At 41.8% G+C, this 15,282-nt stretch overlaps 3 protein-coding genes across 19 annotated transcripts in view; 2 read left to right on the plus strand and 1 right to left on the minus strand.

The window, feature by feature from the left end:
• LOC143317349 (solute carrier family 24 member 2) overlaps window positions 1–793 on the minus strand; it is a 40,378-nt gene extending 39,585 nt beyond the window's left edge. For 9 of the 17 annotated variants that reach the window (XM_076725480.1, XM_076725476.1, XM_076725471.1 and 6 more), the window contains exon 1: window positions 366–793. The gene's annotated coding sequence lies outside the window, so the exon portion shown is untranslated. Of the gene's footprint in view, window positions 1–14 lie in introns of all 17 variants that reach the window. The other 8 variants (XM_076725481.1, XM_076725477.1, XM_076725472.1 and 5 more) reach the window with 4 other exon arrangements.
• An 8,433-nt stretch (window positions 794–9,226) lies between these two features.
• Window positions 9,227–11,904, plus strand: rpl34 (ribosomal protein L34). Its single transcript, XM_076724266.1, has 5 exons — window positions 9,227–9,261; window positions 9,723–9,794; window positions 9,919–10,018; window positions 11,437–11,540; window positions 11,775–11,904. The coding sequence occupies exons 2-5, from the start codon at window positions 9,730–9,732 to the stop codon at window positions 11,857–11,859; spliced, it is 354 nt and encodes a 117-aa protein (XP_076580381.1). The 5' UTR covers window positions 9,227–9,261; window positions 9,723–9,729; the 3' UTR covers window positions 11,860–11,904.
• Window positions 11,905–12,853: 949 nt separating this feature from the next.
• Window positions 12,854–14,603, plus strand: ostc (oligosaccharyltransferase complex subunit). Its single transcript, XM_076724937.1, has 4 exons — window positions 12,854–13,071; window positions 13,492–13,585; window positions 13,709–13,906; window positions 14,085–14,603. The coding sequence occupies exons 1-4, from the start codon at window positions 12,933–12,935 to the stop codon at window positions 14,101–14,103; spliced, it is 450 nt and encodes a 149-aa protein (XP_076581052.1). The 5' UTR covers window positions 12,854–12,932; the 3' UTR covers window positions 14,104–14,603.
• Window positions 14,604–15,282: the final 679 nt, after the last annotated feature.

The following is a 15,282-nucleotide window of genomic DNA, read 5'->3' on the forward strand; positions in this document are numbered from 1 at the left end:
CCTGCTGTTTTTACCTGGGAAATGCCACGAAATGAGAAGGCCGGCGGTCACTTGGACTGCAGTCAGTGAAAACGGCTCTGACGCTGCTGCTCAGGTGAAAAGCAGCTAAAAACACATCCTGTCCTGTTTGACTTTTCAATGATGCACAGCCTTTAAGCTGAACGGCTCGTGTGAGATGCCAGCACCACTGTCAACTCTTTCACCCCCCCTCGTCTGTCCTTCAATAACGCCTTCGCCCTTTCCAGCTGTATCATCACACAACAAAACAGCCAAGCATCATCGCCCGACCAAAAACAGCCCAACATTAGTTTCCCCCGGCGAGGCGCATGACGCGCGGCGGGGCTGCGGACGGTGTCATGCCTTACCTTTGACAGAGGCGAGAGAAAACAGCCGCGCGGCACAGCAGCAGGTTGAAATTAGGAAATCCTCTCCGGTGCCCTCTTCCTCTCATTGAGCGAAAAATGTGACCGGTCTCTGCTCTCCGACGCCAGAGGAGGAGCTTTGGAGGCAGAGGAGGGGGGGAAATGCTCTTCCAACTGCGCTCACCTCTCTCTCTCACAGCAGCGGCAGCGGCAGCAGCAGCAGCATCCCTCCCGTCTCGGATGAGAGGAGGAGGAGGAGGGGGGAAAAAATCCCCCCGGTCGAAAATACCTTGCCAGTGAGGCAGAATATTGTGCTGGGTTGGGCTGACCACGTGAACCGGTTGGTTTATTAATAAAGGCAGGTAAGCGGCAGACAGCGTATCCTTTCCTGCTGGGTTCACGCGGTGGGGGCTTTGTTGATGTTGCGTTTTGAGGGAGGAGTTGCCGTGGTTACCCAGCAAAGGCAGTGTTTCCACTGATTTTTTTTTTTTTATGATGATGACGAACAGGTGCATAAGCTTCAGCTCAGTTGCTGAATTATGTGCACGCCTAGGTCATTTCAAGGTGACATGCAAGCGGAGGGTCCCTGTCTCAAAGAGAGCACTGCGTGTGCAGCCCAAGGTGCTGCATCTTTCCACTCCAGTATAATATTTCATTTTAAAATGTGTTTTAATATTTCTGGGAAATTTGCATGTTTGCTTTCTTGCCAAGAGTTTGATCCCACTCACATCTGTTTGTTCCAAATAAAGCTGTGGCCAGCAGCTGGTTAGCTTATAGCATAAGACATAGAAACCAGGGTTTTAATGGTTCTGTCTGAAGGTGACAATATCTGTCCACCAGGATTTCTAAAGTTTAATAATTATATGTTGGGTTTTTTTCCATCATACAAAAAAGGAAGTGCAAAAATTACATTTTGTGGGTCTAGGGGAGTTATGTGTGGGACTATTTCTTGGCGGGGTTCAGTGACTTCCTGGAGTCTACCACAGCTACAGCCACACATCAAACAAACAAGATGTAGCACAAATAGCAAGCTTCAGAGGTGCAGGAGGTGGATTTTTGTTAACATTGGCTGTGTCTCTGTTTCCACTCATTACGCTAAGCTAAGCTAACAGCTTTATTTTTAACAGACAGATGGAAAGAGTGGTATCAACTTTCACATCTAAGTCAGCAGGAAAACAAGTAAGTGTATTTCTCAAAATGTCAAGTTACCCCTTTAGATCTTTTATTCATTCATTCATTCATTTTAAACTTTTTTGGTTCCAAGGCCCAATGGCAGAGTAAACATTTAAAGGTCATGCTTTACATGTCTGTTTGCTTCACTTTGAACATGCAAACCAAGACTTCGTCTGACATAATCATCATCCCTACGGCTCCCCAGGTCGCCATGTTTCCCCCTCATGTCAGATAAAGCCTCCAACCACTTAGCATTGGCCGACAGGCCAGACCCTGTTGGATAGACGCACACACGCAATCTCTACACAGTGTGACAAAGTATGTGTGACACTAATGGCCCGGTGCTGTATAATAAATCATGATTCAGTGACCTCATTGATTGCCCTCTCCTCTGCTCTCATCTCCTCCCCACTGTAGCTGCCTCTTGTTACCTAACAGGAAACACAGAGGACGACAGCATTAACTTACCTCAGATTATCAATAGTCAGATGTTTCGTGACTGCCCTGCATTGTGGTTCATATTGAGTTTCCTAGTTTAATTAGCTGATTTGGTAGTACTCAGAATAAAAATAAACCCCTGAGTGTCCTCTGATGTGTAATTGTACATCTTTGAATTAGATGCCTTTTGGAGAATACACCTACTTTGCTGTCTTGACTTAGCTTGATACCACCCTCACATCTGTTAAATAAATGCAAGACTGCAGCCAGTTAGCATAGCTTAGCATAAAGATTGGAAACAGCTGGCTTAATCTGTGCAAAAAATGAAGTGTTGACAAGGCAAGTTGCAGTTTTATGAGGGTTTATGTACATCCGGCAGCAGTGACTTCCTGAAGTCTTCTTGTTATTGTGAGGTTGCCATCAATCAACCAAGGTAAACAACTTCTGGCTCTAGCCATTTATCGGCCAGACATGACAGGGATATTGATCTTGTCATCTAACTTTAAACAAAACAAGGCTATTTCCAAAAAAAGATCCAACTATGCCTTTAAGCATGAAGACTTAACCTCCATTGTGTAATTGTGTGTCAATCATTATGTCCTCTCACAGTATCAAAATGTGCTATTGAGTCCTGCAAGCACTCCAAAGCCCAGAAGGCTATTCATGTTATTACGATGTGATTGAGTTTGATTGCCTGAATTCATCCGTAGTCTTCATCTGTAGCCGTCACCACAGCGTATCCTTGCCAACAACTCCCATGTTTTTCCACCAGAGCAAACTGGTGGCTGTCCGGTCAAGGTGATTACAGATTGAACACATACAGGAAGGCGACGTCATTGATTTTATACATGTTCGGTTCAGTTTACTTGTCATGAGATGTTTTACTCACCCTCTGAAAACAGTTGCGTAACATCTTCTGTGGCTCTGGAGGGAGCGTTCCAAAGTTTGTAAAAAAAAAAAAAAAAAAAAACACTGATGATGCCATTGCGATGTCATCAGGAGCATCTCGGCTTAGGCTTGAGACTTGAAATTTGTACAGAGAGCTGTGGGATTAAAAAGAAGAGCGAATTTATAAATCAAGAAGGGTTTCATTAAAGACGTTCAGTTGCAAAAATGGAGGATTGAGAATTTTTGGGGTTTGACCTCCACTAAAATACTAAAAGTCAGGATATTTCAGCCCCTGCTGCTTCAATATTGTTCATTCTGTTTTCTTTATTTGTCTCTTGTGAGTCTTATGGAAGTGCAACACTGAATTGCTGGAGTGGACCTTTATACTTGAGCTGCAATAGACAGTCAGTTAATTGATAAGTGGATTGAAAGACAATAAATCGGCAACTATTTTGATATTAATTGTTGTTTTCAAGCAAAGAAAATCTAAAACATTTAATTTTTAAGGGTCCTCAAAAGTGACAAGATGGTGCTTTTTTCATGTTATATTACAATATATTGAATATTTTGAGGGTTCTTGGACTGTTGGCCAAAACAAGACATTCAGTGACGTCACCCCTGGCTCCAGGATATTTTGTTGGGTACTTTTCACAGTTTTAATCATCATCAGATTAGTGGGTAATAAATAGTCTTTAGTTGCAGCCCTACTCTCCTATACCCTGCTGAATTTTACGGTTAAGCAATGAAAAGTTTTGATGAAGAAGACTCAGGATTAAATGCCAGCCATGTGATTAACAGGAACAATTGCAAAAGCAAAAGTCACCTGAATAAAAACAGCCATTTTGCCCTCCTTGGCTGAGCTGCTTCTCTGGAGAAAAAAAAATGCTGTTGTGGCTGCACTAACGTGAGTTGGCCATAACTGCAAAAGTTAGCGAGTGTTTTTCAGTGCTAGCTGGGTAACAAACTGGCAGCAAGTTTAGGGTTAGCCCCTCAAAATGTCCCTGTGCAGAAGTCAAAGTTAGGATTCATCTCAGGTGCTTTAACCTTGTGCATCCACCTGGCCTCAGGGAGGTTAGAAGTTAGTTAGAAGAATGATTGTACAGCGCACCGGGGCTGCATCTGTTTTTATATAAAATGATATGTTTATCTGTATGAGCACATGATCAGTTCACATCATCATCATCACAAAACGCACTCTCAGCCTCCGACACCAGCTCTCAAATTAGATCTGTCAATATTTTTGCCTATCAAATGAGATCTCATTCAGGCTGTCAGCTCTTTTTCAACAATGGTCCTGAGCGCTCCTCCACACCGCCGCACTGGCCGCTCCTGATCTGGCTGCATTTCCAGTATAAAAGTGATGACTGGTCACAGGTCATGTGGATTACGGAGGGGAGGAAGGGGGTTTTGGAGGGGTGATGGTGCCAGTTGTTTTGATTTGTCTGAAATCTGTGCTGTGACAAAAACAACAGAAATTTCCATCCTAGCCCTGCCCCCCACCCGGCCCACCCTCGCTTTGGCCCGGCAGCTAAATCCGAGCCTTTGTGTCCCACATAGTTGTATGGATTTGTCAGCAATGGGGCAGGGGTGGGGTGGGGTGGGGGGTAGATAGGATGATGATAACCAAGCAAGTTTTTCCGGTGAAGAGGGAAGGACAATTGACTGAAGCAAGGTATTGAATTAGCACTATTGAACAAGTAATTTTTATTAATAACTCTTGCCAAAAGCTGTCTGGTCCTGCAGATGAGGAAAGCAGGGAAGTTGGAGAGTCCCCAGACCAGCTTTTTCTAAGAGACTTGCTCCGGATTAGATGTTGAAAGCCTCATATTAGCACCCCACCACCACCACCACCACCACCACTACCACAAGTCGGCACAAAGAGGCTTGGACAGACCACCTGCCCCTTAGGAAAACACGGTCAGCAAAACAAAATGGCCACAGACACCAATGGGATGCCCAGGTAGTAAACAATGAATCAATGAGGCTCTTAAAACAGCTGAGTAAATGTATTCCAAAAGGCAAATGGTCTGCCTCTGAGTTACAACACAAAAGCAAGATTGTTGAAAGATAAAGTGGGAGAGACCATTTCATCTGAAAAATGGGGGTAGGTGGGAATATTCATTTTAGCAGTGTTGTCTCTAAAGAGATTAACAAATTAATAATCCACAGGAGGGTCTGATCACTAAGTGCTGGAGCTGATTAGATACGAGGACGCAGTGTGAAAGTGAGACCCTGCTTTTATGGGTGGTGCATGTAAACAGACACGACTTTAGAAAGAACTGAGGTAACAAATCCAAGCAGGCCCTCCAAACTCAGTTTGAAGGGAATTTTGGATATTTTTTCTCTGGATGTGTTAACATGTTTAAATAATGTAACTGTTCCACTATATTTTGTGAAATGTATTATTGTATTTATTGTTCTGGAATAGTGTAATAATGTATTTGCAACACCAAGTCTATCAGGAATAAATTCTGGTGGGAAAATTTGTTAAACTGTTGTATTTATTCATTTATGTCTTTCTTGTTTTGTCTTGACCTGTGGAAAATCTTCTCTTCTTTCTAACAACAAGGACTGAGAGTCTACAGCCATGCTGGCAACTCTGTGAGGCTGTACTTAGGCACAGTGGTGCTTTCAGATAAATGCTAATGTCAACATGCTAACATGCTGATGTCTGGTAGTTATGACATTTACCATATTCGCAAGCTTAGTTTAGTATGTTAGCATGCTAACATTTGCTAATTGTAGTACAGAGCATGGTGAACTCAGCCTCAATCTGTTGCACTCGTGTGTTGAGCATGCAGTATCTAAGTGTTTGTCGGGATGCTAAACCATCTGTGCACACTCAAGATCCTGTAAAAACCACAGGATAAAACACTCCACATCATTTTACATTTGACTGTAAGTAAAAATAATAAAACCAAACTTTGTACAGAACCTTTCATTCAAGAATTGCAGCTCAAAGTGCTTTGGAACAATAAATCAAATGCACCAAGTGCTTCACATAAACAGAATACAATATCTTAAATGGATTTCTGTGCTGGAGTCTTGAGGTGAGCTGTTGTAAAAATCCAATCAATCTCTGCCTTTTGTGACCTTAAAGCGCTAAACCGTTGCTGAGTAAGGACAAAGAGGACAAAAGAGTTGAGAGTGATTGCTGTGTCGGTGAAGGCGATTTCAGGTGGAGGTTTCAAGGTTCAAGCAAATAACAACAACCTGACACTGGAGCAGATTTTCTTTGGTTGTTATCTGTCATTGAGAAGTCTGATGTGACGGGGGACAGCATTGATACAGGATGTGTGCTGCATTATAAGGTTAATCCTTATGTGAACAGGCCCACAGATGGGCTGACCTGCTGGGCTGCAGGGATGAGGTTTGGGGGTGGGGGTGTTGAAAATCATTGCTGCCTGTCTGCCTATGACAAGTTGGAGGGAGGGATGAGTGAGCTTGGGCAAAAACCCGACAACTGGGGGGGAAAAAAAAGTCAAAAAATGTTTCATGCTCTGATGTCATTAGGAAGGCGAAAGCGGAGCTGTAATCCTATTTTAATCGCAGTGGATTTATTAAACAGGAGCAGCAGGTTTAAATCTCAGCAGATTACACAGAAGGCCCAAGGAGATGTGGAGAGGGGGGGTCGGGGAGGCTTGCGTAATGAAGTGCACTTAAGGTGATATGGTTCATCTTTGACTAGGCAGGACTGATTGAGAGGGAGAGGCTGCTGGTGGCAGGCCGCTCTTCAAAATGTGAGATGGATTTACAATAAACACACTTTCTTTAACATTCTCTACCCATCAGGAATTTATTGATATTTTCTTGGATTAAGATCTAAATTAAATATTCTATTGAGATGTCTTCGAGAATAATTACTTCTGACAAGATTAAGCCTGGCTGCCTGCAGATGTTACTAATTATTTGGACGTCTGTGTGTGCGCCTCAGTGTCCCTTGGAGTCGGCGCAAATCTCTTTGGCACCCTTTGTGAAAGACCTTGATTCTCGTGAAGAACGGGTTAATCCCGGGTCGCGTCACATCTGGCCTTAATCAAATCAATCCCATAAGAGAACGTGTAGAACAAGCTCGGACCTCTGGAGGTCACCAGTAATAAAAAGTTTCCAATCAAAAAGCAGTGACAGTGTGTGGTGGGAGGCGTTTGTGTTCATGCTTGTCGCACATGCTAATGCTCGTAGCTCAACGTGAGGGACTTGTCTGCAAAAATGCTAATGCTAATAGGTGCCTTTCCCTTACAGACGCTAGATGAAGATTTGAATATTGCTTGTGACTGGTCCTAGTTCATGCACTATTTGCAAAAGACGACATATTAATTCTCAGTGTCATAGACTTGCAGACTTCACTAAGCAGCGTAATTTACTAGTTTGATTGTAAAGAAAGATTTCCAGGTCTACTGATTCAGCTGTACAAATGAATGAAAAATGAACGTGTCACTGTTGAAAACCAAATCATAAAAGGAGTTCAGACGAAGTGGAGCATAAAACCAGACGGCTAGTTTCGTGCCCTTAAAACGGATGCGTAATGTGCCAACACACTGTACAGAGCCTTGTGTTGTCGCTGAACTTTGCCTTCGCCAAATGCTTCATCTAAAAGGATGCCAAGCTCACCATCTGTTGGCTGAGCTTGGCAAATGTCTGTTTGTGACACAGCACCTCTTTGATAGGGAGCCATTTTGAGTTATTTCTCTCATTTTTAGAGCTGTGGAGTGCACGCTGCAGACTCTGGTGGCTGGATATCGGTGGTCAGTGTGCGTGGCATGTACATGTAAGAAATGTTAATTGCATTGAGGGACTTTATGGGGATTTTTAAGAGGGGAATCAGTTTGATGGGTTTTTTTTTTTAATGAATGCAGACTTTGACACTTTGAAGATGACTTTTGATAAAGTTGGCATTTTGTAAAAAAGAAAGAAAAAAGACAGAAAGAAAGAAAGAAAGAATGTAAGAAAATACAACTTTAATCCCTCTGAGATATTGAAGAGATTTCTATTTTTGTGAAACTTAAATTTAGAAGACTTTAAACAAGTCATGGGTTTTACTGCACTACTCTAAGCTAACTTGATGTGCTAGATGATTTATTATTGCATGATCTCATCAATCCAGCTTCCTTGTCATGCATAGTTGAACAAAAAAAGCTCCTTTATTATTTAGAAAACACTCATTATTCTAAATTAGCTCCCATTTACGTGTTCTCAGAAATATGTTCACAGAGTATTAGCATATACATTTCCATAAATGTGTGTGCCTGTAACAATAGATATTGATATTAACATCCTGGTCAGTCTGAAGGACAGACTTGCTTCTCTCAATTGCCACCTTGCACACCACTGCTGCCATCTACTGGACAACCCATGCATTGTTTTTATGACTCAAATAAAACTGCTGGTTTACAGTCACATGCACTGCCTTGGTTTTTCAAAATGAGTCTCCCTTCTTGATTTGGAGGAATAGACTCCTGAAAGGCGGTTTTCATGCTGAACATTTTATCTTGTCGAGCAGGAAAAACACAGGTGCAACGAATCACATTAATAGAGCTCTGATACAATTAGGTGTGCCAAACACAGGTGTGTGTCTGTCGTCACCTTTGCTTCTGGTTTATACCAGAACCTGAATATGAGTTATCATTGTTAGAACAGCTGTTTAAAAATATGACAACTTATCAGCTGTATTAATTTGTGCTGCTTATACAGAATACAGAAAACAGGCTGCTTGTTGGCTTGTCATTACACTCAAGTTGACTTGTGAGCAGTCTCTGGTCAAGTAAGAACCTGAGAGAGATTAAATAATGAGTGGTAAGAAAAGGGCACGGATAAGCTCCATTTGACCTTTTAATGTTTTATTTCTAAAACAGCTGAATCACCGCGGTAATTAGGAAGTGACACAGATCCACAGAAAAAAAAGACTTAAATGTCAACGTGAAAAAAGTTGCAACAGTTCCAGTCTGAGAGCAACATAATAAACGGTGTCTGCCATTTTACATGCAGGTCAAGTGAAATTATAGACCTCTTTAAGCTATTTTTTTAATGTTTAATATACCGTATTTGCTAAGTATTTAAAAGAGACGACGTTCACGGTAGATTAGGTAAATATAATTCGATGATTGTTTTATTTCGTGTTTGTTACTTGTAATTTGTAGCTGTCTTTGCAGGAAAATGTGTATTTCAAGATAAAAGAAGCAATTCGGTAATGCAATTCAAAAACACATTTAATTAACATAAGTTTCAATTAAGGAAGCGCATCATTTAACATCTTACACATTTTGTTTCATTTTTATGGGTACATGTGTAGTAAAACCAAAAGGCCAACAGGGGGCGGAATAATTGGAAACAGCCAGCATGGAGGAACTTTAACCTGTAACATCCGCCTTCCTCCTTCCTCTTCCGGTTACGGCCATAGCAGGTATGGCGACCCCTGCTTTTCTCTCAAATATTATGACATTATAATCCACTGTAATCCTGCGTTTAAAAAGAAGCTGTGGTCGATTTGAAGTAAACATAATATTGAGAACAACTCTTCGTTTCTAAGGATGTGATAATTTTATTATTTAGTGGTCTGTATGTGACATTTTACAGACGTCGTTACTGGGTCCCTATGGCTGCTATCTAAATGCCGAACTGATTGTGATAGCCGTAGCCGTAACAGCCACACTGAAAATGTGTTTTCATACCGAATTGAGTTATAGACCAGATTTATCTGAGGTGAAGCAGTCGGGTGAACTCATTCGGTCAATGTCTTTACCCACTAACGTCCATGTTAGCCGGTGTCACTAACCTCTTGAGGCGTACTGAGTGGTAACGCTAGCAGAGTTAGCTTCCTAGCATCATGTTCCAAAATTAACTCAGTGTGATCTGTGTTTTCAGCTTCAAAATGGTGCAGCGCCTGACTTACCGTCGTAGGTTGTCCTACAACACCGCCTCCAACAAAACCAGACTGTAAGTGAGCTTTCTACAGCGTCTGTAATGTCGCGAGCTTGGGAAACAGACACCATTGCAGCTTCACTTAGGAGCACCGGTGTAAGAGGTAACGGTTGATTAACATTGTGGTGGTGGTCTGCAGGTCCCGGACGCCTGGTAACCGTATTGTGTACCTGTACACCAAGAAGGTCGGCAAAGCTCCCAAGTCGGCATGTGGCATCTGCCCAGGAAGACTGCGTGGAGTAAGTAAACCCATTGTGTTTTGGTGGTAGTTTGGCTCATTGCTTTGCCCCAGCATGCTATATATGCGTGGCTACTCTAAAGTGTAAACAATCAGTGCATGCACGTGAAGACTGGAGGGCCCACATGGGGCTGGTCTCATTAAATACTGACATCAATCAAGTATCCAACAATCTGTAAAACTGAGGAAATTCTGCTGTAGCTGTGAAATTATAAAGTAGTAACTGCATTGGTTGTGGTTAGGGACTGAAGAGATCTGGTGGGTGATCCTGCTGCAGACACAGACGTTTGCTGCTATTGCTTCACCTGTAAACATGGTACAAAAATAGATGTTCATCCCGAGAAGTTTGCCAAATCATAGAAATGCTAATCTTGTCCATGAGGTGTCATTCATGAACACGATCTTTAGTGATCACTTTTGAGGTTCAAACTTGAAACTGGCTTTACATCCTTACAGTTAAAGTCAAAAGTAGAGTGACTGTTTACAGCCATTCAGCGATATTTCCCCCAGATTTAAGTGGCTAGATTCAACTTTGGTGTTTTTTAGATCCAACTTTGTGGCTGAAAGCAGGCCAAGTGATCAAAATCAGAACAGTTTGGACATTTGTTGGTAATTTTCATTTTAGAAACTGACCATAGTCGTAATGCTAATCCACATGCTCTTAGTGGAAACAGCCAAACTGTCATGACAGGACTGTGTGTATGTATTCCTGTGCATGTGTTCAGTGAGCCAAAGTGTGGGAAATAATTTGGATAAAGTTGAACAAGGCATGTGCAATATAATGGATGAGAATTTTAACTAACCTGGATGGGGACTTATAAATTAGCTATTTTGAATAAATTGTGATAAGTGGTTCTTACCTCAAAGTGGGGATACATCTTCTCGTATTGGTGTACAGGTCTTTCCTTTATCAGAATGTCAGAATTCAGCGTGAATTCGTGAAGTTCAGGTCCTCTTTCATGTCCTAAGTTACAAAGTAGTGTTTTACACCTGAAAGCAAAGTAAGACTTTTTTTCTGGATGAGACAAAGTCAGACCAGAGCAGTTTGCTGATCCAGGAACATAATATGAAATGTGGTACAATGAACACTGAATTCTAAGAAATCGTACAGCTGTTGCATTTGTGATCATGGTGGTGTTAAAAAGCTGATGCACGTTTCAAACTTGGCAGTATTTGAGTGGCAGGAGTATTTTTTTGGTTTTTGGTTACAGAGCAGGTTGCTCCAATCGTCATTTTTCAGGAAGCCTGTAAATGTTTTTGTCACTTCCACGGAGTAGCCTTCAGTCCATAGGTTGTTTTTCAGCATGCAGACTGTGTGATTGCTCCACTGCATTTAAGATAACTTTCCACTGGTTGTGACGTTGAAGTCGGTACATGCTGCCTACTGTGGTCTTACTGTGGTTCTGTTGTATCTTTTAGATTCGGGCTGTTAGACCTCAGGTTCTGATGAGGCTCTCCAAGACCAAGAAGCACGTCAGCAGGGCCTACGGAGGCTCCATGTGCGCCAAGTGTGTGCGTGACAGGTAAGAGGCATTTCCCATTATGTCCTCACTTTCTTGACAAGAAACTGGATTGGTGCTTATATTCACCTTGATAAAGATTGTGACAGCATGCCTGCTGCTACTACTCATAAGTTATCTGAACTTTGAATCAAAACATGGAAGAGGGTATAATGAGAATCCAGTCACTGATGTGGATGTGAATTTTTAAAAGACTTTGCATTATGCTTAAATTGTCTGTTCTGCTTTCATCCTCAGGATCAAGCGTGCTTTCCTGATTGAGGAGCAGAAGATCGTTGTCAAGGTGCTCAAGGCACAGGCACAGAGCCAGAAATCTAAGTAAAATGTGTATTTGTATTGCCACAATAAAAAATGACAAACAAATCCATTTACGTTGTGATTTGCAATGCTTTGGTGTGTCTCATGGAAAAGGGGGGAAATCTGTGAGGGGTTTGATCTCTGACAGGCTTGAATGTGGTACATGAGGATTTATTAGATTTGTTCTACCTTGTTGAAATTAAGTTTCACATTTGGCCCAGTATGGTCAAATATAGTTAAAGCTTTTGAATTACGTCACTTTCATAAGTGGTTTGTCACCGGGAGTTTCTTCAGTGAATGTTGACACATGAACTGGTTCTCTTAATAGTTTGAGAAAATAAACGTGCCATACTGATTCTTAAGTTTTTTTCTCTTAAATGGACGTTTGGTGTTTCGACATGAATGCACCATCCTGTAAACAAAGTGTTTTCTATATGGTGTAATTTTGGGAAGACTTGAAAACTTAGGATCAGAATTGAATAAATTACTCCTCCTGATGTAAATCAGAAACATAGTTTTACTTGTTCCCATGTGGACGCAGATAACCAGGATTTGGCAGCTGAAAATCAGACGCATGCTGTATGACATCTGATGAAAGCGTACGCCTTACCAATAGTATCAATCATTTACTTCACTGGACCAAGTCAGTGATATTTATTGAACTATTTAACTGGGTATTACTCAATGTTGTGGTCACCTAAGAAATTATGATGACGGCCGTACTTTGAGGAATTCAGTAAAAAGCGCCATTACAAAGCAGCTTCACAACGATTATTATTATTATTTTTTCAACAAACTCGTCGTCACTGTCTCTTTAAATCTGCGTCACGCACTCGCAGTGTCGCGGACCACAACTTGAATTATTAAAACATTTTCCGTACAGTTAATTTAACTATCACGGAAATATTTTTGCTTAAAAATTCCACTTCCCACTATCAAAAATATAATACAAAAAATAATACAAGAAGTCAATAAAAATGTAGACTGTTAAAAAAAAAAAAAAGTACTTCCGGGACACGTCAACAAAGTCGCTGCTCAGACCGATCACAGCTAGCGTCAGCAGCCTTCTTGAGGAGACAGGGAATTTTTCTACAGATCATGGAGACATTATACAGTATACCGTTTGCTGTGCTGGAATGTCCGAATATAAAACTGAAGAAACCGTCATGGCTGCACATGCCCTCGGCTATGACTGTGTACGCCATCGTTATTGTGTCCTACTTTCTCATCACTGGAGGTAAATGGATCTGCTAAGCTAACGTCAGTGCAAGACTGCTAGCTTGTTAGAATCAAGTCTCCATTGTGCCACCATGTTATTTAAAGTCAAAGCTCAATCATGTGTGGTTGGAATAATGGCAGATATTATAGGCTTTGAACAGCATCTGTAAAACAGCCTGCTAATTTTAACGCTAGGCACGGACGCAGTTAACATAGTGGACGAAGCTAACATCGCAGTTCAGCTAGCACACGAAACTTAACGTTAACAGTTGAATACATGTTAGCTTTAGTCACTGACATTCAGAAGTGGTTAATATCTATCAGTAAAGTGAGTCGTGGAAGAAATATCCAACATGATCAGTTTGCTGATTCGTGAGCTCAACTTTGCATAGACGCAGGTCGAGTTGTTTAATGGTCTGATTTCTCTCCAACATTATAGGCATCATCTACGATGTTATTGTGGAGCCACCAAGTGTGGGTTCAATGACTGATGAGCATGGACACCAGCGGCCAGTGGCCTTTTTGGCATACAGGTATGTCAGTCATAACGTTGCGAGCATCTCAGCAAACTAAAGCGAGGAACTGGATGGTGATGGTCACCACGGACAGTCACATTAAATAAAGCATGGCTAACGTAAGCGCGTTTGTCTTTTCAGAGTAAATGGGCAGTACATTATGGAAGGATTGGCTTCCAGTTTCCTCTTCACGATGGGAGGCCTGGGCTTTATAATCCTGGACCGCTCCAATGCACCAAACATTCCCAAACTCAACCGCTTCCTGTTGCTCTTCATCGGTTTTGTCAGCGTCCTCCTCAGCTTCTTCATGGCCAGAGTGTTCATGCGCATGAAGCTGCCGTAAGTTTCCCTCAACAAGAATGAAGCCTTACATGTGGAATATTTCTTATTTAAACCGCAGCCTGTGTCTGAAAAGTTGGCTTGACTCAACAGTAAACGATGGCCTGGAATTCTGTTACTCTGCGCTGACATCTGTTGTGTCTCAGTGCCTTAACTCGCTCATCTTTTGTATTTTCAGAGGATACCTCATGGGTTAAAGACAAAAAGAAGAGCACACTGAAAACGATTTGGACGCAGAGAAGACATACGGGCCCCAACAGGCAGTTCAACTACAATTTTGAGCTTTGATTTAATCGACAACCATTCAGGACTGCAAGCACTGACCAGCTGCACTGACAGTCTCTCACTGGCTGTGTCACTGTGGGTTTTCAGTGACTTCCTTTCCTCTCGCTTTCTCCAAAAAAGAAAATCACATAGATCATAGACCCAATAGTGCATCTGCAGCAAAGTGGAGAAATTCAATTTCGCTTTACCAAAAGAAGCCAGAAGTATTGTTAAACTTCTCATAGCCACTGGAGAAGAAAAAGGAAAGGAAGTTACTGGACACCGTTGGCACGGAGCCACTCATTTGGTATCACAAGGGGAGTCTGAATAATGTTTAAGTTTTATGTTTTTGTAAAGAAATCATCGAAAAAGCCTTGACTTTGTCACAGTTGCATTTTTGTACAAAGGGTGTGAAATAAACCTTCCTTTCAGAGCTCTGTGCAATTGTCATATGTTTACATACTGTGTTGTTTATCATGAACAAATTTAAAGTCAGTTTCAATCTAAAAGGATGTGTACCTACGCACATGTACACACTTATAATTTGAGTAAATTCTTAAGTAATTTTAAAGGAGTTTGGTTCTAGGGGGAATAAGGTAGAGGTATAATAATGTGCAACACCTCCATGACAGGAAGTTTAATGTCATTCATTTATGGTGGAGTTGGTAGAAGCTGCCCTGCAGTCCGGTGGTCCAGCAGCAGATCATTTTGTATCACTTGCCAGGCGGCAGCAGGGTGAACAGGCTGTGGCCGGGGTGGGTATTGTCGTATTCTTTTGGGCTCTGCACAAGCCATCTATGATGTGGGTGGTTTTATCAACCGCTGCACAGCCCATCTGTCCTGGGCCGTCCACGTCTCCATGCTAGTTTGTAATGTTTCCAAATCAGGATGCTCTTAGTTTCTCCTCTGTAACAGTTAACAAGTACTTGCGAGCATGGGAATATTGTCTTCTGAAGAAATAAAGTAGTTTCTGAGCTTTCTTTACCAGGGTGGAGATGTGTTATGTCCATGACACCTTCCTTCACCTTCTTCACTGATGTAGATATGTTTGTCTTCACCTCCTTTTTCCTGAAATCAGTGATCAGCTCCTTGCTCTTGCTGATGTTGAGCAG

Source organism: Chaetodon auriga, chromosome 24, assembly GCF_051107435.1.
Source record: "Chaetodon auriga isolate fChaAug3 chromosome 24, fChaAug3.hap1, whole genome shotgun sequence".
NCBI classification, from domain to species: Eukaryota; Metazoa; Chordata; class Actinopteri; order Chaetodontiformes; family Chaetodontidae; genus Chaetodon; species Chaetodon auriga.

What these genes read in the sequence shown, in the direction of transcription:
- ostc (XM_076724937.1), top strand. Translation starts at nt 12,933, where the DNA reads ATGGAGACATTATACAGTATACCGTTTGCTGTGCTGGAATGTCCGAAT. An exon ending in CTACTTTCTCATCACTGGAG is followed by an intron (nt 13,072 to 13,491) that starts GTAAATGGATCT and finishes CCAACATTATAG; the next exon opens with GCATCATCTACGATGTTATT. An exon ending in GTGGCCTTTTTGGCATACAG is followed by an intron (nt 13,586 to 13,708) that starts GTATGTCAGTCA and finishes TTGTCTTTTCAG; the next exon opens with AGTAAATGGGCAGTACATTA.
- rpl34 (XM_076724266.1), top strand. Translation starts at nt 9,730, where the DNA reads ATGGTGCAGCGCCTGACTTACCGTCGTAGGTTGTCCTACAACACCGCC. An exon ending in GCCTCCAACAAAACCAGACT is followed by an intron (nt 9,795 to 9,918) that starts GTAAGTGAGCTT and finishes GGTGGTCTGCAG; the next exon opens with GTCCCGGACGCCTGGTAACC. An exon ending in GCCCAGGAAGACTGCGTGGA is followed by an intron (nt 10,019 to 11,436) that starts GTAAGTAAACCC and finishes TGTATCTTTTAG; the next exon opens with ATTCGGGCTGTTAGACCTCA.